Below are 23,678 nucleotides of genomic sequence, written 5' to 3' on the forward strand. Positions count from 1 at the left end.
ATCCTGTTTCTTTCCCTGCAGAGTTCCCATGTTATGGCGTGTTGCCATGCTCTGTGTGTTTTCCCAGCCTCTCAAAGATGACACAGTGATCTTAAACGTGAGGCAGAGCAGTGTGCCATCTCTGCTGCTAGAATGAGGCAGTTAAAATGCTTGATCTATGCCTAGCAAGGTCACTGGTGAGACTTCTGGGTTTCTTCTTTTTATAGTTGACATGAAGAATCTAGCTCTGTAGCAAATCTATGCACCAACAGTGCTGAACTAATATTTCTTCTATCTGAGATGACCAGTACTCTGTGGCTGAATAAACAGACTACCTAGAAGTTGCGGTATTGATGTGTGCTGGTGGGTCAGTCTTAGCTTCTCACAGCTGTTCTTTGCTAAAACACAAGTGTGCAGTCCAGGTGCAGGTGCACTTCGTTGATTGGTTTAAGCCGCCGAGTCTCTCTGGCGCTCTGTCTTGGCCCTGCTCACAAAAGTGAGATTTTTACAACTCAACAAGGTGAATGTGACACATCAGTTTGAAGCTGACTTTTTTTACCTCCTTGTGATATATTCTGACAATTTTGGCTTGTTTTTCTAAGGCAGGTCACAGAGAAACACGATGTGATGCAGCGAGAGTGATCCAATGTTTTATTGATTCCCCTACACACCTTCCACACACAGGTCAAAATAAACAGCTTCAGTAGGCCTTTACCTGTGGTGATTCAGCATTTAAGAATACTTGGGTGGGTTGTTTGCTGCATCTTTGAGTTAAGCTCTCAAGTTGAAGGCTGACATCCCTAATCAGTGTGTGAATCTCACCTACCCGAAGTAACTGAAATATAGACAGTTAAGGTTTCATCTTAATGGAGTCTGCATGGTTTCTAACCATGTCCAAACACATGATTGTTGGGTTAATTCTGAATTGTCTGTAGGTGTAAATACAAGAATGAATGGTCTGCTGACCCAGTGATGGACCTGTCCAGGGTGAATCCCTAATTTGGATGAATAGACTTAAGTTTTGTTTGGTTAAATTCAGTCACCCAAACTCTTTAGGTTTATAAAAATATCAGGATTTTGGTTAAAATACACACATTATGAAGTGAAAGGTAGAAAGCTATGTACTAATTCACGTCTGCAAGAGGTAGCATATCTGTAAAGCAGAATACTTTCTGTTTATCTGTGATCAGAATGGATGACAATGCACCTTCTGCCCTACTAGTAGGTCCACAAGGGCGCCTACGGGAATAATTAAAACTGAGATCGAACATCTAATGGGCTGATGGCAATTCAAGCTAGTGTTGTGATTTAGTGCACACCTTTCACATCTTTTCTAAGACAAGCCAAAACATTTAAGGCAACATTTCTTACCCCGCGCTCATCAAAACTACAGAGAAACTACTTTTCGTCTTTATTATATGGACATTATTCTCAATCGTGTATTCTTATGGGTCTAACACGAGTGCGGCGGCTAGGGGCCCGCTGATGCTGCCAGCTTTGTGTTAAGCTAGTAAGTGAGCTGTCAAACCAATGTTGTTCTCATTTAAGGAGCTGACAGTCAGCAGTCGTCTGTGAGCCACAAACTCATTTTAGAATAACACCTCTGTCTCTCATCTCCCTCCACTACCCCTTCTCCGCTCATTTCATTCCACACTCTTCCTCTGTTCACTCATCATTGTCTTTTCTTCTCTCTTTACCCTTCTTGGCTACCTTCTTACTATTCTGTCTCCTCTACTTTCCTACCTGTGCTCCCCCTTTACCTCCATTGTATGATTCTGTTGTCAGTCATCCATTCAGCCAGAACACACTGCCAGGGTTTTTGCACCCTTCTCATTTTCTCTCACTTGGGTTTCTTCCCCCCTATCTTCAAATTCTTTTTTTTTCCACTTCTCACTTCACTACGACTTCTACCTTTCATTGTCTCCAACTTAAAATTGTGTTTGCTACAGAGGTGACAGGAGATGAATGTTCATAGAACTACTGCAGACATGTTTCACCGCTCCACAGATGTTAGTGTGCTCCAAAATGATGCACTCTGCCTTTACCCCTCTTACAGAAACAGTTAAGTCTATGTAGCAAGCTCTGAAATTCACTGAAGTGTTTCACATTATTCTTGATCATCTAACTCTCACTGCTCTGCATTTTAACTGGCTACAGCTGCAGTAAAATCTGCTACTAGGAATGTAAAGCTTGGGCCACCGCCTGCATTTATAGGCTCCTTATGGATGGGCCTGGGGAAGACTGCAGAATCAACACAATATATGAAGTTATAGCGCATTTAAAGGGCAGTAAGTGAGATTTTTATCATCCCATTGCAGAAAATAGCCCTAATATATCTAGACGGGGTTGAAAGCTAAGTTGATCAATACCAGTGACTCAACCATCAGTTTGCCAGGTGCTGAGATAACAGGCTTTCAAAACTCACTTTGTAGCCTGTAGTCTCTGTTTGGAACAGCCTCGCCATCCATTTGAGTTCGAAAGACAGTCCCCATACCCCAGCAGTGGTGCAGCAGCACAGTGTGACATCTCTGAACAGTCCATTTTCACCACACTAGGGATCTAATTTCTAACATTAGGGGCAGCCTATTAAACCAGTTACAAATAGACAATGCTGTCAGATTAACTTGTAAAAGCTCTCTTTTCAGGTAATTTAACTTTAAATGTGATATATTTTGGACATATTCAAACTCTGACTGGGTTTTTGACTAAATCAAGCACAAGGAAATTACTTTTAAGTCCATTAAAGTTAATATGCAGGGTTTTTTAGTTTTTTATGACAGTTCTTTAGCCTAACTCGCGCTATTACCACCTGGAAAAACATCTTCAAATCTGTCCAAATGAGTTACAGCAACGGAAATGTCAGGCCAAATTAAATAGCCTAGGGCTCTATGGACGGCAAACACTTGAGAGAATTTTGGAATATCATGAGCCAAAATCCCCAGGCCTGAATGAAGTCTCAAAACTCTAAAATAGAGATTAAATTATAGTCTCGTAGTAGTAAAAGACAGCCTCTTTACACTGTACCATGTTTGGTGACCTTATGAAAATGGAAAACGTTTCCTTTAACAGACACAGCTTAGTCACGGTGCAGGTCCCTTCGGGTGGGAAAGGGAGATTAAATGTGTAAAACAGTGTTTGTGCATATGGTGGCTTGTTTGTACTAAAGGTCTGCGCCTGACTATAACCCTCGTTTAGGGTCAGTTTTGCATCTGAAAGGTGGCGACGGGTGTTTTTTATGTCTATGTTTTCCCTTTCAGAGTGAAAAAGTTTGGAAAGGGAATATTTAAATAAATCACAGAAACATGGAATTTACTGTAAATTGTGCTTCGCAAATGCCAGAAAAAAATCCTGCCACATTTTGCATCTGGAATAGTTTTGATAGTTACAGGTAGAAGTTTTCTTTTATTTGGAATGAGAGGGGGAAATGTTGTCAGTGTATAATTGGCATGGCTGGATGGTTCAGAGCTTAGAGCACAGTGCCAAAACTTTGGCTCTGCCCTGTAACTCTTCACTGAGTCGTCACCCTGGATGTTTGGAGCACAGTCCTGAAAAGTAGTCCTGGTATTTTGATGGGACAGATGTTTAACTGAGCTCAACATGTAACGTCGGAGAGTGGGGGAGAATCCCAGTACTCTTTATTTTGCAGGCAGTCGCACAGAGAGACCTTCATGTTTTATTTTTATTTTATTTTTTCTGTTTAATTCTCTCTTTTACTTCAGGGTTACATGTTGTAATAGCTTATAATATATAGCACAGCCCTCCTCTGGATGAATTCTGTGCTCCACATGAGTCTCAGTCTTCAGCAACACATACAGTCCTTTGCTATTTCTATCACAGGTGCTTGCCCTTATATAAAAAAAACATATTGATTCTCCTTCAGCTGCCTCCCACCGAACTGAACTGCCACACTGTTATCAGAGAATAGCCCATATGTAAAACCTGCTTTTCCACCGTGTTAGTTTTGTTTGCATCTTAATACACCCCTCGCCCAGCCTGCTTGTTCATGACCCGCTAATTTGCAGTGCTCTCGGTATGAAGCTGGTCATTACTGTTAGCAGAAGTTTTCCACTCCCATCAGAGGTATTTTTGCATTTGCAGTGTGACGCTAAAATCTGGGTCTGCACATCTACACCTGAGAAGACAGACATTAAGAAAATGCATCCTCAAACTGTACCCACCAAACTTGTAATCAGAATAAAAAGTTCAGATTTATCCTCACAAAGACAGAATCACAAAACCGCCCAGGAGTGTTTCTTCGTAACAAAAAGAAGATTTGCAAATGCCTGTGCCCTTTGTGGCTGTCTTTCTCTCCTTCTTTTTAAGTATGTGCCCACATTAAACGTGTTGCTGAACGCTTTTCTTCTTGTACTGTTCCACACTCTAGCTCTCTTCTTGTGTGTGATCTCGTTATATTTCTGCCTTGATTGTGTGTTGTCGTTTGACAGAATTCTCAGGCTTTTCTCAACTTAAACATTTTTCTTTTCGCCCCCCTTTTCTTTATTCTTGTCTTCTGCCCCTTGGTCCTTTATCCAAATCACTATGGTGTTCCTTCTTTTTTTCAGTTTGAGTCAACTAATAATGTGTGATCATCCCAGCATCAAGGCTGCTGCCATAGAGTTGCCATGGCAACACCTAGTCCACACACAGTAATGGCCACTGCAGAGAGAACAGGGAGCCAGTGACAGAGCGCGCACATACTTGTACCCACACACACACACACACACACACACACACACACACATAGAAGCAAACAGTTGCCCCCATCACATGGAGCAAACCCTTGCTCATTTGCTTTAACAACCAGTGGGAGTGTTAAAGCCATTATAGATCTCCCCAGTCAAAGTCAACGATCTTAAAGCAAGGTGATAACTCATTACACACACGGTGTTAATGCGCACTTACAGCACACCAGCTGTTTCGCAGATACACTTAGAGACGCCCCATAAACACATACCATGTGTAAATATACACTGTTACTAGGAAAGAAAATATATGTGTATATATCTACACATCCAGAACTTATGGCGTACAATATATGCCATATATTTTACCTGACAGTGAAGCATTTAATTGGATGCTAACATGTAGTTGACATTAATATGGAAGCCCCACCATTATATACTGCTAGACCTGACACTAATAACGGTACTCTATGTCCTTAGATTTAAATGATGTATAGTAGATGCTATTCTGGGTGATTAAAGTGATCTATTTCCTGATACCTCTGGCTGCAGTGTGGTGAGTGATGAACCCCCCGGGGGGGGGGGGGGGGGGGGGGGAATGCAACAGACCTTGGAGGAAAGGGGGGGGATGAAAACAAATACACACTGGTATGTTATGCTAAAAGAAATGAGGGGGCAACTGAGCCTTATTATGATCTCCCATCAGACTCAGTGTGATACAGCAGGTATTTCATGAGGATGTGCATGCTGTGACACACACAGTTTAATACTTTAATTAACTGCTCACAGATCCCTTTAGTTTATTATTGTTTCAAGGCAACTTTGTGAATAGGCCATACTTCCAACTGAGTTGATGTATATTTTGCTCACACTGGCAAATTCCTTTTTATTTATTTATTTTTAAGGAAGATATGTTTCTTTGGTGAGACGGTTAAATTAGAGTGTGAAACAGATGGTGTACTGCGGGAGCCCTTTGACTCAACCCATTTTTTTGTCAGGCAGTCACAGTGGCCTTTCATATTCCCGGTCAGGAACGGGATGGAGATGAATGAAGAACAGTGGTAACTGCTTCTGTTTGCTTAAAAATGAACATCGCCATGCCCACTTTCTCACACATAAGTATGCCTTGCTTTGCGTCTAAATGTGACCACAGCAGTTTGGAGCTGTGTGGTGAAAAGTAAGCATACGAGTTATTAAGTATCTGTGAGTTTGTCATTCCGAACTCACAGATTCTGAAGGGGCTGACACATCATCGGAACAAGAGCTATATTGACAATATTCTATTTACAAATTAAAATGTTAGTCTGACGTCAGCATTTAAAGGGTCCTGGAGTTTGACGAGTAAAGATGTTTTTCATAGTTTGAGTCGCATAACTCAGACAAGGTTGGATAACAAAAAAAAAAGGCAGCAAGCATCGCAAAATATTATCAGCTTGGTCGTAAATTCTTACCTTTTTCCGCAAGTATTCTGCGATTCAGCGACTGTGCGTGTGTGCCTGTGTGCATTTGTCCAGGATAATTAACCTCAATGAGATAAATGTAAGCTAAATGTAAATGTGGCCAATATGTGTGTGTGTGTCCATGTTCTTGCGAGTGAATGTCAGTGTTAGGGTTTGATTCAAGGGCCTATCGGGGAAGCAGCCTTTGCATAACTCTGATAGGCCAATTAGTGCAGAATGATAGATGATGAGCTCCGCGGAAGACAGGGTCGTAATAAAGGGACGGGAGAAAGCACTCTGTCCTGAATCTTAACTCTGTTCTGCCTCTGTCCTCCTTCAGAGACTCAGAGATACACGTGGTGTAGCCCTAATATTCCTTTACTCCTGGTGTGGGGAGAAAGCTCTTAAGTTATTATTTATTGTTTTGTTTGGCATCCTTCTCGAGGGAAAAGAGGTTGTAATTTGGTGAGTCATTGTATTGATATCTGAAAATCACATTTAACTCAGCTGAGAGGCATTTGACGGAGCTTGTATTTAAGCTCACCTGAGTTTTCGTGTTGGTATTAATACCGAGGTGACGTCAGTCACTGTTCAATGTCCTTTTTCGCTGATAACAAGGTTATTAATTTCCCTCAAATGTCAACAACAAAACTCCTTTTGTAACATTTACTGTCATAGTCACTGTGTTTACAGGTGTTAAAGTAGATGAAACATGGTAGCGCCGCTGCTTATTGCGACTCACATCTCATGACATTTTTGACACATAAGAACAGTCAGCTCATGAGCAGAGATAAGAAGCAGCAACTCTAAACAGAAAGCGTGCCTCTCCTCTCAACAGACATGAAACAATATGAACTCAGACAAGAAATCTTTAGAAGATGGCTGATTTTCAAGCGAGAAATGATGAAATATTTTGACAAAACACGGCCTGCCTTCTTTGATAGGTGGGATCTCTCTTATTCCATCTCATTAGCCTGGTGTGTAATTCGTCTTTCTCTGAAGCCGTCTGTCAGCGCGCGTGCTTGTTTGTGCGCCTCTGTGTGTGTAAAGCATCTGTTGTTGGAGTGGCAGATAAAAAGGGTCAGTACAGTATGAAAGGCGCAACGTTTCTCTTGGGAAAAATGCTTTGCTTTAACTTTTATAAGCTGCGATGCTTTCAACGGCTGAGAACAAAATGGTAAAGATGTTGTTTAAATTTTGAAAACAGAACAACTGCTTGGCATTGAACCTCAAGAGTGTTAATGTGCTTGTCTTTAAAGGAGAGACGTTTGACATTTTTAAAATATTCATTAAAAGGAGATTGAGGAAGTGGATGAATATAAATATCTTCACTGGGTGTCATTTTAAACTCTTATCTCAGTATTATTGTCTATATTACGAGTAAGATCACAGTGTGGGATTAAGCAATAACTTGAAATTTTTTGTGTGACTTTATCAGTTTCTCGCATTGCCGTGGAGGAATTCTGGCCCACTCATCTTTATAACACTGCAGGTATTCATTTATGCACAGCTCTCTTAAGCCACAGCATTTCAATAGAGTTGTGGTCTGGACCTCGGCGCTTCCTTTTTCAGCCATTCTGTTGTAGATCTGCTGCTGTGCTTGAGATTGCTCTCCTGTTGCTTTAGACAGATGGCCTCACATTTGACCCGAGAATCCTTTGGTGCTGCAGAACTCAGTGACTAAAAGGTGTCCAGGTCCTGTGGCTGCAAAACAAGCTCACATCATCACCACTGTGTTCCTGAAGTCTTGTGGTTTCTTCAGATGCAACATTGCAAGTTATTTCTTTTTAGAGAAAATAGGCTTTTTCCTGGTTTCCCTTACATGTCATACTTATTCAGACTTTTTCTAATTGTACTGTCATGAACTTTACCATTTAACATGCTAACTGAGACCTATAGAGTTGCTTTTGTGTTTCTTACAATTTCTCTGTGCATTTCACAGGATGACCTTGGAGTCAATTTGTTAGGAAGGTTGTGGCATTGTGTTAACACACACCTGAATGCTCCAGACAAGCAAACCTCCAAAACTTCTGCTTTTACAGAGGTGGTCACACTTCCTGATGTCCAGTTAATTAAGTTTGTTTCATTATCAGCACCTGGCTGCTTTCCTCTTAATTGCTATAGAAGCAGTAAGGGTGTAGGACTGCATTGAGTCCTGTGAAAGCTTTCTTTTTTCACATGACTGTATGTGTTGGGTGCGGCTGTGTGCAGACAGGAAAAGGACCCAAGGTGCAGACTCCAGAGACAGATGTAAACTCAAAAAACCATTTTAATGTTAAACTCAAATATAACATAACTGGAAACGATCAAAAAAATAAACTAATACCGGCAGACTGACAGAACACACAGCTTGGTAAACGGTAGATCGCGACACAGACACTAAGAAACACAGGGCTTAAATACACAGAGGGAGCAATCAGGAAATGAGTAACAGGAGGGAAACACAGCTGGGGCAAATCAGGCCTAACGAGACAAGAGGAAGCAAAACCAGACACCTTAACATCAGACATGGACTTTCAAAGTAAAACAGGAAACACATAACACAGACTGAACAAAGACACAGACTCATATGCAGGCACTACAAAGGGAACAGAGACGTGGGAACAGGGCAGACACAAACACTGACTGAACACGGGGATATAGGAACTTAAGATACACATAGACGCGAACTAGACAAGGGGATGCAGGTGATAGGGGAGACAGAGCAACTAAAGAAGACAGAGACCTAAGCCATAAGACAGAACTTAAAGAAACCAAAAACTAGACAGTATAAATAATATCGTAAACTCAAAAACCCTGGGTCGACGACCCAGGCATCCTAACAGTATGTCCTTCCCACAATCAATAAAACTTTAAAAGCAATGGGCGTAATATGAGTGACAGCATACCGCTGTCAAATTTTCCAAAAATATGATGTAGGTCTTGACACTTTCATAAGGTTCTCATTCATAAAACAATGTTTAACTGCCCAAATGGCTTTGCCTCAGATAATCTGTCCATTAAATAAAAAATATCACAGTGAAAGAGTCCTGACTCGTTGTGGCATTGAGGTATAACTGTCAAGTTCCAGCGCACACAAAAAGCTTTTCGCAGTAAAACCCTCATCTTCATGGAACAAAAGTGAATCCATATCTGAAACCACAACAACAAATATTTAGGAGTGATATGTTGTTGAATAACTGGCTGACTTATTATACCTATAGCTACAGTTAAAAGTGCACAATATCACTCCATTTGTCATTAAATATACATCAATATATAACCCCTATAATCCCCTTTGTGGTTGCATCCAGAAGGGCATCCAGTGTAAAATATGACAAACATGCAGAGCTACCTGCTGTGACGACCCAAGGGAGAATCCAGAAGTAGCCTCCTCTTATTCTTTTTCTCTGTCTCCTATATGACTCCAACTACATCTAGCCTAAACATACCCAACCTGGTAAGTACAAAATACAAGTTTTAAATTTGAAGCAGAAATGTTACTTTCACTCACTTTTTTTTCCCAAAAGAAAATTAATTGGGCACTGCATTGATAACTGGTTGCTGCTCAACTGGACAAATCCAGGCCTGATTACTACCAGCCCTCTTCATTAGTTAATTAGACAATTTTCAGAAGCATGGTGTATGCTAAATGGTCCCACCTGTAGCACACCAACACCAAATAAACAAAAAACAAATAAAAATCCACCAGACACAGGGAAGAAGATGTCTGAAACACATCTTCTGGAATGCTTTCAAAAATATGTCTGAGACTTTTGGACTCCAATGGTGCACAGTGTGAGAGATTATTCAAAAGCTGAGAAAACTTGGAGCAATAGTTAGCCTTCTGAGAAGTGGCCAGCCTTCCTCCAAAAGCGCCACGGTGCCTCATCCAGGAAGTCTAAAAAGATACAAGGAAAACATCCAAGCAAGCACAGGCCTCTCTCACCTCAGTAAATCTCAGTGTTCATGTTTCCACTATCCAACAGACACTGGGCAAAATGACAGAGTGGTGAATTGAACACCACTTCAATCCCAGAAAAAAATGAAGGCTTGTCTGATATGTTTTGGGAGAATTTTCTGAGGTGAAGTACTTAGAAGACAGGAGCCCCTGCTACATATGCTGTACACCACAGACTACACAGAATTTTATACAAATAAAAAGCGCATTATACTTACAGACATACACAGAGGTAGGAGTAACTGCTTCAGGGCCAGGGCAACTCTCCATAATTGAGGGAAACATGAATTTGGCTCTCTGGCAGAAAATCCTCAAGGATAACATCAGATCATCAGTGGGCGAGTTAAAGCTCAAGCGCAAATCAGTTATGCAGCAAGACAATGATCACAAGCATGAGAGCAAGTCCACCTCTGACTGAGTTGGGAATAAAATTAACGCTTGGGGGTGGCTTAAGGTCTAGAATTGAACCCCAGCGAAATGCTGTGGTGTAACCTCAAAAGAGCCTTTCATTTTCACAAACCTGTGCTGCAGAACTATGAGAAGAGTGGGCCCCAAACCCACCAACAATGTCCAACAGTATTCAGCTGCAGTTGTTGCTGTTAAAGGTGCCACAAATGGAACAAAGCCTGCAAGTCAGTTCAGGCAAGACAAGTCGAGCTGTGCTGCATCACAACCACGTAACGTGCCTCACTCTGTTTATGTAATATACCAAGCATATACTCCCAATTTAGCATTTTCTTTAGGCTGTGTGTATTCCCATCCATCCCTGTGACTAGACAATGCCTCTGTTGGCTCTTTCAACCCCTTCTCCACCACAGAATCTGCCTGTAGGCACTTGGAAATAATTTCTCATCAGCCACCAATTTGTATGTCCTGCATGTTTCCTGGCAGTGACGTTGTCACTAACCTGCAACTATGTTCTCATGCAGAAATGAATCATTTCAAAAGTAAACTGTCTGATTGAACTAGTTATTACTTTCAAGGGCCGATTGGTTTTTCACACTTGCCTTTTGGCATCGATAGATGTAATTATTATAATCTAAAACTCACATTTTGTGTTTACTCAGGTCGCCTTTTTTCTGTTGTATATTTGCTTTTCTGTCCTGATGTTCTGATCCTGTTTAAAGTTGGCATCTGCTGCATCTCTTTCCTGTGTGACCATGTGTGTAATAAACAAAAAATAATAATAAAATAATCAAAACAAGGGCTCGGTTCAACAACCTAATCTTAGGCATGCTAACTTGCAGTTCAGCAGTGCGCCCTGCATGCAACAGTGAAGTGTTTTGGGGCTATTGCTCCTTCAGCAATCAGGAGTCTAACTCAGAAGGGGGCAGGGAGTGGTCAAGCATGAAGCAATTTGGGAGTCCTGTGTTATACAATATCATAGTCTAAAAGTAGTTTAATAACATGTTTGAAAGGAAAAGAAGCAGAGCAGGCTGTGTTACCAAGAAGAAAACAAATGCACGGTTGATATGTGATGAGAGAGTTTTACAACCAGGACGTGACTAGGCCAGTAGTGTCTGTTTACTATAATGGCTATCAATGCAGATCGGTTCGATTTGAGTGACTAATCCGCATCATTACTATCAAAGTCTTATCTAATCATGGCACTAATCTGCGCTGATTTGAGCCGAACAATTGCACAATCAAGTCGACAGTTGACGGACATGATCTCTCATTCGAGTGACTGTCGGTGGATTTGCTGTTCAAATTAGTTTGTTGTTGTCTTATTTTCTTCCTCTCCTCTTCATTTCTCTTCCTTCCTTTTTTTTCACCCCATCAATTTCAGTCATAGCTGCCATTGCAACTGTACAGTGCCACGCATTCCCACCAGCATAGAAAACATCCCTAAATGAGAGTGGCGTTGCTATAACGCGACGTGCCGTGCATGTTTACCTGATTTACATCTAAATGATCTATGTTGTTTGGGTTTTTGTTTTTTTTAGGTATTGTGAATGAAATTAATTATGTAAACTAACTGCGGTGCTCATTTGCATTTCTTGATTGATTTCTGTCCGTTTTGTGTGATGAAAAAAACGAAGAGGGGAGATGGGCACTGACGTTTGTGTGACCATTGAAATTGCAAGAAAGGCGTTTGCCCTCAGGAAGTTCTGCAGATAATTGCAAGCATCTGTCTTGATGTGCACATGTATGAATCCCGAATCAGTTTGAACATGCGTGGCAGTCAAATGTGCGACCTTTGTGCACGCCTGGTTGTGCATCCACAATCCTGGTGCCAGTCAGTGTGGAGGCTTAGTTTGTCTTTGATGAATCTATTTGTTTTCTGTGTTAGTGTGTATGTGTCTGTAAGGTACTGGATATGCATATTCCCAAACTCCTCTCTTTCTCTTTTTCTGTGCCCCTCTCTACTCCTCGCCAGATTACCTGTTAAATATCTATACGCTTGTGTGTCTGCAGCTCTCCTCCAAACTGAAATGAACGACCCAGTTAAATAATAAGCTGAAGGCTAACAGAGGGACCCCATCAACCTCTGAGCTGTATCCTCTCTGAAGCCATCAATCGTGAGACTAAAGCTAGGCTGCATAATGACATTGTGGCAGTGTACTCTCGCTGTGCTGCAAAACATATTAATGTTAGCCATAATGAGTTTGACAGCCCAATATGGTTGTCAGGGATCAGGGCGAATTTCAATTGGCAAACACTGCCCTCAAATGGAAGAGAGGAGTTACAGCAGCTGCAGGAAACGCTGCAGTGTCGCCAGGTTGTGTGACATGCAAACATGCTGTGTGTTTGATTGCACTCTTTAATCATTAAAAAGTCGCTCAGATACCATCAGTTACTTAATTAGTCTAATTCTGTGTAGCTGCTGGCTTGCTGAACATTTCCTTTTCTTTTTTTTACATGAACTTTGTGTGTGTTGACATTTTCCATTTGCCAGAAATTTGAATATGCCTAAACAGAGATTTTGAAGTACTTATTTAAAGTATGGATGGATAATTTTATGACTAACATGCCTGCCTTCCTTGCCTATATCCTAGAATCTTGGAACTCCAGCAGAACGGTGACATGGATATACTAAAACTCAAGTGGTGGCCCAAGGACAGCCCCTGTGACCTCTACAGTTCAGTCCAGACACGACAGCGTGGCAGTGCCCTTGATATCCACAGCTTTGCTGGCGTTTTCTGCGTCCTGGCTGCTGGCGTGGTGCTTTCCTGTCTCATTGCCATGGTGGAAAGCTGGTGGTCACGAAGGAAGGGATCCAGGGTCCCCTCCAAGGAGGTAGGGTGATGGATGAGTGACTGAAAGGAGGAGCAATGATATAGCAGGAGGTACAGGACCTACAATAGATTCTACCTCTTTTCATCCCGTGAAAAGGGAAAAGCATAAATATGTAATAGGTTGAACAAAGGGAATGGATGGATCAAGACAGGGAAAAAAGTGTAAAGTGAGAGTAGAGAGACTTTGATGGAATGGGGGATGGGTTTACTTACAGGTCAAGCTAAAGAAAGGGGAGAAGGATATAACAAAAAGTTTAGACTTTAAATAATTATGTAATTAAAGTTATCAACAAATCCCTCCAGTTTGGGATGCAGGAGCACCAAACACATGAGCAGAGACTTCATAATAAGGGAGGCGTGAACTCTAACAGCCCCCAAAACTGCTGAAAATCACCCTCGTTCACAACGTTACTTCCCCTAAAGTGAATTTGCACATAAGCGGTGTCAGCAATACACTTTCTATGGCGCACATTGTAACTGCATTATTTGCTATGCTTTTGCATAATCTGTCAAAAAGAATTTTGGAAGTCCTTTATTAGCTCTCCAGTAATATAACTGGCATTGATCTTTTGCTTAGTCTTGTGAATATAAAGCTCTACAATGGTAGAAAACAAAAAAGGTAAATCACGACTTCAACGATTTCAGAAGCTCAGTGGAGGGAAAAAAACAATTCCTTTTACTTTTACCCACAATCACCATCTGAACACACAGACTATTAGCTTATAAAACATGCTGTCATGTTTTAAATTCCAATTGTTTTTGTAATTAAAGTAACCATCAAATTATCGAAATGATTAACCAGAGACATTGTCTTCCAAAAGCAAATTGAATGTCAGTGTAAACTGAATTAAGCAGCAAATTAAACTTAGGTTAATTGAAGTGAGTGTTAATTTTTCGCTCATGTGTTAGTCCTACTTAATCATCATTACGGTATACTCCCAATTTATAGTGATGTCAAATAAAATCAAATATTAATAACTGACAACGATCTGGGTGACACGTCCAAGTAGATGAATATCTTGACAGTTAAATCGCAAGCCCAACACACGTGCACCAACGCCTGGTTAACTCTGTCATCACAAAAGCCTCTACAGGATTTGATACAAAACATACAACCCCAGTTTGGACTCAGGTTATTGATAAACTGTTGTCATTACTCTTTTTATACTCTTTCAGAATTAGAGAATATTTGCCCTATAATGGATTTAGTTTCCCACAGCTGCTGTCCTGTGAAATCTCACCTCATTTTTAATGCTTAATTAATGGTCTTTTGATCGCGTTAGCTAAATAAAAGTGGCACAAATGCATCAGTGTCAACAGGATGATCAACCACTTATTTTTAAGTTAATATTTTGTGAGAGAAAAAAGAGGACACTGGCACTGTTAAAAGCAGAATACAGAAACAGCCAGAGGGCCTGTTGGAAAGCTGCAGACCAAAGAGCACTGACTCACAGTATTAAACATGGATATTTATACCAGCGTACTAAACAGTGGCAACACTCCACCTTGTAAATTAGCAGCAGCACCCTGTGAAATATCCAATCAGGCTGTGTGCGGTTGATCACCTCAGCAGGAATATCATTTGAGGCAATCAAAATGACTCTGGTAACATCTTCTTCTGGTAGGAACCCTGCGGTATGTGTGACATGGTAGCTTTGTTTGCTCCCTCATTAATAAAACTGCTGATATCTTCAAAGAAAAGCCCAAATGGTAGTATTTTACTTTTGATGCCACATTTGGTGGCATCCAACAATTTGCCCTGACACAGACTCATCAGGCTCATCTGCTTTAAAGACGCGATAGCTATTGCTGCAACCACTGTGCTGATTTATCCACGAACTCAGTTTGCCAGAACAGAAGGAGAAATTGTTAATAAGTATATATGCAAAACATGCCATTGATGAACTGAGAGAAATGTAACTATGTGTGAAATAATATTTTCACTTTTGCTGAAAAGTTTATTATTTTTGCATCTGCAGCAAATTAGAGTGAGACATGAAGCAGCACAGATTAATTTTTAGCTGAAAATGTTTTTCCCATCAGGTAAATTACTTCAGCTTCAAACAGCTGCTTTTCCCCCCCTTTCTCAGGAGGCTGTCTAATGAAGACAGGTTAAGGTTAACCCGTATGTAATGGTTTAAAAAAAACTCATGCTAAATTGATTCTTAACCAGAACATCATAAAAACATCTTACTGGCAGTCAGATGAGAGGTGTTTTGAAATGTCTAACATAATGTGTTACTGATGTTTGGGCTGCGGAAAAAAAATGTCTTCGGCTACTGATTTGTTATCTGCGTGACTCTGAAGACGAGAAACAAGTAAAAGAAGCCTGTCCCCTCTCCTTAATCACCGGTGTCACGCTAATTTAAAATTCCGCTAAGAATAATTTGGAAAAAATGACAAATAGAGGGGGAGTGGAAACTGTGACTGTACAGTCAGGATGATTTAGAGACTGTTCAGGTTACTTTTCATGATAAAACACCAATAACACTACTCATCTGGAAAGTCAATTAGTTGAAAGTTTTAGCTTGAAAACTCTATAAATCATTAAGTGAATGTGGAGAACATTGATATGTCATCAGAAAATTACTGCATCGCTACAATATCTAAATTCTCTCTAGTTATGGTAATTTAGTAACTTAAATGGTGATGTCCTGTAACATGAAGGGCAGAATTACACTAGAGGAGAGCAGAGGGGTGTTTTGTTGTTTGAACAATGCGCCTCATCGGCTAATGTGCACGAGACTGTTTGGCACAAAACCTGAAAGTTGGACTTATAGCACCTTTGTTCACTTCACTCCAATATAGCACCTGCAACGGCTCAATGGGAACAAATGTTTAGTTGTGTTTATTACACATCCTTCAGGCTCCTCGTCCACTGATCAATGTAATTGCACAGTTACATTCGGTCTCAGTGTTGATTCTTTCCTCTTTAAAGACTTAATCAATTTAAGGCTTGATTTGCTAATGTTATGAAGGGCTTTGTGCTCTTTTCTGAATATGTAAGAGCGAGCTATAAGGTCATATGGGAAGTTTTCCATGCATCTGGTATAATGTGTCATTAAGCTGACTACAAGCTGCGGTGAAAATAGAGCAACATGTTGACTGCAGTCCTCTCTGCTTGACTGTTATTTAGTTTCTTCTATACTGAGGCTGTAATTTCATTTTCTATCATCTAATTGCTTTGGTAAATCAAGTTAAATGTATTAGATGTTTACCCAGCATGCTCGCACTCATGTAGAGATCATTCTAGATGTAAGTGAGGCAGAGATGGTATATTTCTTAGTTGAGTTCCTGCCTAAGCATTGTAGCTAATAAGAAAAAAAAACAGTTATTAATTGTAAGCTCTTCTTCCACAACATGCGTCGGATGGCAACATATGCAACATTGGCAGTTAGTCAAGATGCCAATGTTTCATTGTTTATTATCAGTCAGCTTTTTTCTAGCTCTCTCTCTCTCTTTTTTTTTAAATACACACTCACACACAATGTACCCCCTACCTCTAATTCCCGGCTCAGTTAGCAGCTTTAATCTGTCATTCAGACCAGTAGTCATGTCTGCCACTGAGCAGACACAAAGACACCAAACCTTGAGTTGACCCAAAGTCATGTTAAGCCCAGTGTGGCTCAGCTGAAACACAAACAAACACACACACACACCCCCAACCCCCCTGCTATCTTCATTAACCACTAAGAGCAGCCAGTGGAATCAGCCCCAGATTGAACACGGGAGTGGAATCGCGTCAATGACGACAGGAAGGACAGCAGGCATTTGATTCTCTTTGTGGAGAATAAAGGTTTTACATATCAAGGACTCAGGTAGTCACAGAGAACTCACTATTATTATCAATTTAGTTGGATGCATGTCATGGGTGGCAGCTGGATCTGGTGATCTTATATTTAACATGTTAAGACACTTTCCCTTTAATATGGATGTTATATAACCATAATGGATATATGTCAGTGAGAACCAATAGTTGTGTAGATGAGGGAGTGAGATATTATTTGAGTGTGAATCAAAACAAAGCCCTCGTAAAGCAGTGGGAGCAAACAGATGGGATATCAAAGTTAAGACCAGACTAATAGAGCATCGTTAAAATAGTCCATTCACCGGCTCCGTGTTGAAATGAAGTTGGCTCAGTCAGCCGTGATTGTTTTTGATGGCTGACCCCTGACATTCATCCTTCACCCTGTCACAGCATTGACCTATTGATTGCTGTTGTATAGCTCAAGGTTTGCCCAGAGCAACTGCTGAACATAAAGGAGTCAGTATGCTTCAAATGCAGTGCCTGCCGGATCATCGAACAGCATCTGAAACCTTCGACACCTACACGTTTCCCATTCGCAGCCTCTCTGAAACCAACAATCTAACAAGCGTGGTCAGCTCACTCAATGATAGACATGGAGGGGGAAATGTAGGCAGGATGTGAACTTGTCTTTCAAGCTCTCTATTTTCACTCTCCGCGCAGCTTCTACCATCACTTTTCACCAAACATGAAATTCATTGAGGAGTTACTGGCCCTACGTGTGAACTATGTGCATCCATATATGACTATCAGATAATTATGTTTCACCGCAGCTTTGAACATTAGAGCTTTCATAGTCAAACATGAAGAAAAATGTATATTTGTCTACAAAGGTAAGTTTAAAATAGAATTCGCCTCGTTGGACATTTTTATTTGGCCGAAATGGTATTTCGTGTCTTGCAAAAACTGTGCAAATGCCACACTCTGATCTCAAATCACCATCTGTGCAGAGTGTTTTCAAACGGGCAGCCAGCTGCAAAGACGGTTGCTGAGAACAGAACAGGAGAGTGTCAAGCTGGGACCACTGCAGCATGTCCTGACTCAGTGGAGGAAGGAAGACAAATTTAAGTCAACTTCAAAGCAGCTAATTAGATAAATTGCATATGTTGCAATTTATCGACTTGGGAAATCTCTGCATCTGCATGCAATTTGGCCTTAGTCATGGCCAGTGGAGTAAGCCTAGTGCGTTCAAAGTCAGCTTCCAAAAGTTAAATTAATAAAGTGAATCAAGCCATAAAGCTTGTAATTAACTCCATGCTTTACTTTCTAACAGTTTAAATAAAGAACTTGATGGCCTCTGTCTTACTGTCAGAGTGAATGTTGAAACCACTTGAAACCATTACAACGGGTCAAGAGCGTGTGGCTCTTTGTTCATTTTTGAAAGCTTCACATAAAGTAGGAAAAGCCTGGTGACCCACTCTTTATGCGTGGGCACAGAAAAATTGGCTTAGTAAGATGCACTGGCAGCTGAAAGATACATTGGGAGTGCAGACTTGGCACGAGGACTCTTTCCACTGCCCTACTCCAACACAGTTAGTTACTCTGTCCAGTAAGCATACAATTTATAGACTATCTTTATAGAGAATTCACTTTGATATCTGCCACCCGGTGGTTTGAATGATTTCCTCTACAAGTGAAAAAAGATAAAACACGACTGAGAAACACTCTAAGTGTAAATATGTCACTGGGGTGATCAGATAGGTCGCTCCTCCCACAGATGTTTGTCAAAGGAGACAAACATCTCCAGATTCTGTACTAAAAAGTGCACTTATACATGTAATCATGTCTGATTAAAGAACATCAAAGACAAATCCAGATTTGTTGCCCATGATACATGAACATGGCCTCCTTTACACCTAAATAGATCTTTTGAGTTCACCCTCATGCGTGCATGCATACACGTCATTGCTGCCTCGGTTTTAGCTCACCTCTTCCATCATGTCAGGCTTGCCTCAAAGTGACGAATGCTCAAACTTTGCGTAAGATATGCCATGTCATAAAAACCCATTAAAATCAAGGTATACAATTTGTATTAAACATGCTTCGTTGGCCCGGGTGTACGTCCATTCACCAGCAGCAATGAAGAATCGGGTTGTTTTGCTCTTAGCGGGCCACATGAGCACCCTATGATGAATGCAAACCACTCATAAAAAGTAATCACTTGCACAAATCATGACTACATTCATCCATCAAACATTTGGCCAACGCAGCGCCTTCACTTGCACATACCTACAGCCATAAAAGCTTTCTGCATACCTGACGATCAGCAATTCACTGTTCAAACACTAATACAACTAATTGTGTCTCTGTGTTTCTTATAAATATTAAAACATGCATAATCACATATTGTACATGTCTTTACATGCCTTCACATTCATACTATACGCTGTATCTTGTGTTGACTGTGAGCTGTCGGTGTTCATGCTGCTGTTGTGTTCTGTGTTGTGGAATGGCTGACATTGTTATCTATGAGCCTGCTTCTGTGCATAGAGTTTGCTTAAGAGGTTTTTTTTTTTGTTTGTTTCTTTGTTTTAAATCGGGCTTATACACTCACAAATACACAAAGACACACTTCCACAGGCCTGACTCGTGTGAGTAACCAATGATATTAATTTCATCCTGAGCACACTTAAAAAGGATATTATGTAGGGAAAATAAAGGGGAGTTTGTATGACTGTGTATTAACAGTCTCCCTGCAAGTCCTTCCTGCAGTTCTTTGGGGGTTTTTTTTACAGTCATTCACTCTTCTCAAATGAGTTATGACTGCAGTTCATGTTCATTCTTAAGGCACAGGCATGATTTCTGAATTCATTATGTGCTAATGGTCACAAGGGTGGCTAAAACTGATCAACCCTTAACGTTACTTTAGAAGTTGCTCTTGATGCTTTTTTTGACAAGCTCTTTCTAGATGAGTGTCTGAAGCCCATTTCATTCATAACAGGGTGGCTGTGCTGCTTTACCCCTTTTTGCCTATACACACACATACACACACACACACACATATATATGTTCAACCAGAGGTTTGTATGAAAGAGTTCTGTCATTGGACTCAATCTTCAAAACTTCAAATCTGAGAGGAACTTCGGAAATCACATCACAATCACTGTCAGAACTCTTCCATAATGGTAACATCTGTGGTTTTGACTGTGTAGATTTAGCATGAGAGGAGCTGGCACTTCCTTGTGTATCAGGTTCTTTGATACACACAAAACAGGTGACTTCTTATCGCTCTCTCTTTTGTTTTTTCTTGGTGGTTTGGATGGGAATTGCCACTCTTCTTGTTCTACCTCTACACAATGATCTGTGTCACTGTGGCTCAAAGCTCTCATATTGCCTTTTTGCTTTGTTTTTGTAGATAAGTACTCTGTGTTGAGGGGTGTAGCGGGCGAGGGGGAGAAAGAGAGAGAGGGAGAGAGCAATACAAAATGGCATTTAAACATCTCCCCTTTCCAGGTATATAACGACTGTGTGAATGTCTCTCTGAGGACAAAACACAGAGCGACCTGCTTAACTGTGTGTGCTGACTGACTGCCATGTCTTTCTTCTCACTCACCCCCCACCCATCTGTCTTTCCAATTTCCTTCTCTCTCTCCTCCACCTTACCGTCCTCCCATCTGCCTGATCTTGTCTGTCACTCATCCCCTTCTCCGTCTCTGCCCGTCTTCCGTTCGTCTGCCTGTGCATCAATTTGGCTTCTTCCTTGGCGGGGTTCTTGTTTTAATCTTCTCACTCAACTTGCATGAACACAAACACACATACATGCGTATGATTCACTCCACCGCTCTCTTTCTGTCTCTCTTCTCTCAAACCTACACACTTACGCGCTTGCACATCACACACTCACACCAGACACAGGCAGATGGCCCATCTGCCAGGCAAGCTGCCGATCCATGTTCTCACAACCCCAGCGAGCACCCCCTTGCCCTGGGCGGTCAAACCCAGAACCAGACCCCCAACACTGCCAACACCACTGCCCCTACAGCCACCCATTACCAGCCCCCAGCATGCTGTGACATTCCCTGCGCCCTGATTGTCCAGCACTCTTTCGAACCCACAAACCCCTCCGAGCTCACCCCCAAAATGAGAATGACAACCTTCACCACCTCACCTCCAACCCCAAGGTTATATATACAATAGAAGATTTAAAAATATATATATAATTGGTTATTAATGCTTGTAGCCCGATGTGTTTTTGAAATGTCAATATGAATGATTATTTATTAAGAGATATAATGAAAATCAGGAAGAATGGTGCAAATGCCGGATGCAGAAGTACCTCATTTTAAAGAAAAAAAAAAGTTTTGTCATCTGGCATGGTGCCAGCTGAACTGTGCAATCATGCCTTTATACCACGAGAGGGTGCTGTCGCTCTATTTTGAGGCAAATTAAGCACCATCTTTCTAAGATAAATGTGTATGTCAGGTCAGCGAAGTGTTTATTTTTAGGTCACAGAGACTTTTGCTACATTTTATATCCCAAATGAAGCCACAAAATATTCTGTCTAAACCAAACATTGTTCTTCAAATATGGCCTTGACTGAAAAATTTGAGTTTTACATTAATTATTTTACTTATAGGCCATTATAGTTCTTAATAAGTGACTTAGTGTTGCTATATCTTATGTAATGTTATAATAGATCTTGTGATGCTGGGAAATGTTACACTCTTCACAGTATAACATAATCTTGTAGTCAGATCTGGCTCTGGGATCTTCTTAAAAAAGAGGAAAGAAACCTTCCATTTTTCCTTGCTTCAGTCCCTTTTGTTCACCCAGTTACCCATTAGTCTCCTTTCACAGACAGCAGGCTGACCATTTGTGATTCACTCTTCTCTTTCAACTCCCCCGCATTTCTTTCTGTACCAACACTGCCCCGTTGATGTCCCCTAACTCAAACTTTTAGTGTTTGTATGATAGTTTCACGACAGACGTTAGCGCCCCCTCGTCCTCTCCTTCCTCCCACTGTCCCTCCTTTAGATGGGGCATCACTCCTGGTCCCCTCGTCCTGTGAACTACATACAGTAGGGCCAGAGCCCCCTCCAGAATCCCCCAGACCCAAAGGACACGGTCAGTAAAACTCTCTATCCCCCCTACCTGTATTAATGTGACTCCTATCATCACAAAAACCCTGTATGATGTTACCTAAATAATACTACCCTGGAATTTAAAACACCAAAAATGAAACATCCAAGTTATGTGGTTCCTCCCACCTCACCTACCTCTGAGACAGAAAACCTTACCTCATCTCACCACCTAAAAACCTACAGAAGCACACTGGCACGTTTGTGGACAATGAACAACGTAAAAGTTGTGGAAACTTCTCCAGCACTGTCTTCTGCTCACCTGAGCCCTCTCTCGTCTATGTGCTCACCTCATTCATTGCAAACTGAACTCCCCTGCACTACTATCCACCCTACCCTATGCAGTAAAAGCATGAAACACCTCTCACTGAGTGTTACCATTTTTTAGACTATGTGGATAAGTTATCATATAAGTAAATGTGAATATAGTCATATTTCTTTATAAGTTTCATTTAACTGATACTGTAAGTTAAGTTAAAGCTTAAGTTAATGTATTTGCTGTGTTTCAAGTGGAATTGTTAAGATTGTTAATTGTTAGACATTTTTTGATTTAAGTTAATGATGCAATCCTAAAAAAGAAGAACTTCAGCAATAAATTATGGCCTGGTACCAAATTTACGAGATGTTAATCTCAATGTGAATTTTCCTTATCAAAGTGGCCATAATGAACCAGGTAAAATACATAAGACAAAGTCAGGTACTGTCCAACATTTGAACTGTCTTGCATAGAATAAGTTGTATTTGAAGATTAAGTAGATAATGTATGGTAATGCTTGCTTGATAATTGACCTAACACCCTGGAATCACAGAGCACACAGCATGACTGCAGTGTGTTTCCTGCTGGTATTCCAGATTATCTGCACTCCCTTACAGACCTTGTACAAGTGTGTGTATGTTTCTCTCTTCCAATATCCTGACCACAGCTCAGAGTGTGCTTCTCTATCTTTCCCTTCCATCCTTCCCCTCCTCTCTTTTTGCTCTCCCCGCTTCCTGCCAAATCCATGTTTCCCTGTGGCCATCAAAACATTTTTGTGCTGAACTATTGCAAATACAACGACTTGAAATCGTGTGTCATGTTTGCTTGTTGTCCCGCCCTCATCGTTTCACCATCTGCTTTGTCTAACACCTTTCTCTTGCTTTCACTATTATTTTTAATAACCATTTATACTGGTTGGATGGATGACATCCCTTTTGCTGAATACAAATACACCCCATACTATGTCCTCTCTGCACATACTCTGTTTCCTTTGTTGTTCTCTTCCTCTCTTCCTTACTCCTGTATTTGCACTACCCTCACTCCTTTCCTTTACTCCCTTTACCTCCTTCTCTTCCTTTATCCAACTTTCCTCAATTTATCCCTCCCATTTGCATTCCTCTTATCTTGTCCTTCTCCATATCTCCTTATCTCCATCTCCCATTCTTAAACATTGTCCCTCGATCTTTCTTCTATCCCATCCCTACTCGCCTTTCCTTTCAAACGTCTTCTTCCATTTTCCCTCACTTCCCATTAACATTT

The 23,678-nt window shown here is 40.9% G+C and overlaps 1 protein-coding gene across 2 annotated transcripts in view; it reads left to right on the forward strand.

The window, feature by feature from the left end:
• The window catches only part of grid2 (glutamate receptor, ionotropic, delta 2), a 548,182-nt gene that overhangs the window by 521,206 nt on the left and 3,298 nt on the right, over positions 1 to 23,678 (forward strand). Inside the window, exons 15-16 of one of the 2 annotated variants that reach the window (XR_013912448.1) lie at positions 13,040 to 13,280; positions 20,934 to 22,148. Coding sequence is in view for 1 of the 2 variants with exons in the window: in XM_026188535.2 (XP_026044320.2) it covers positions 13,040 to 13,280 (241 nt within the window). In the remaining variant the exon portion in view is untranslated. The remainder of the gene's footprint in view (positions 1 to 13,039; positions 13,281 to 20,933; positions 22,149 to 23,678) is intronic. The other variant, XM_026188535.2, reaches the window with a different exon arrangement.

The sequence above is a fragment of the Astatotilapia calliptera genome, chromosome 12, assembly GCF_964374335.1.
Source record: "Astatotilapia calliptera chromosome 12, fAstCal68.1, whole genome shotgun sequence".
NCBI classification, from domain to species: domain Eukaryota; kingdom Metazoa; phylum Chordata; class Actinopteri; order Cichliformes; family Cichlidae; genus Astatotilapia; species Astatotilapia calliptera.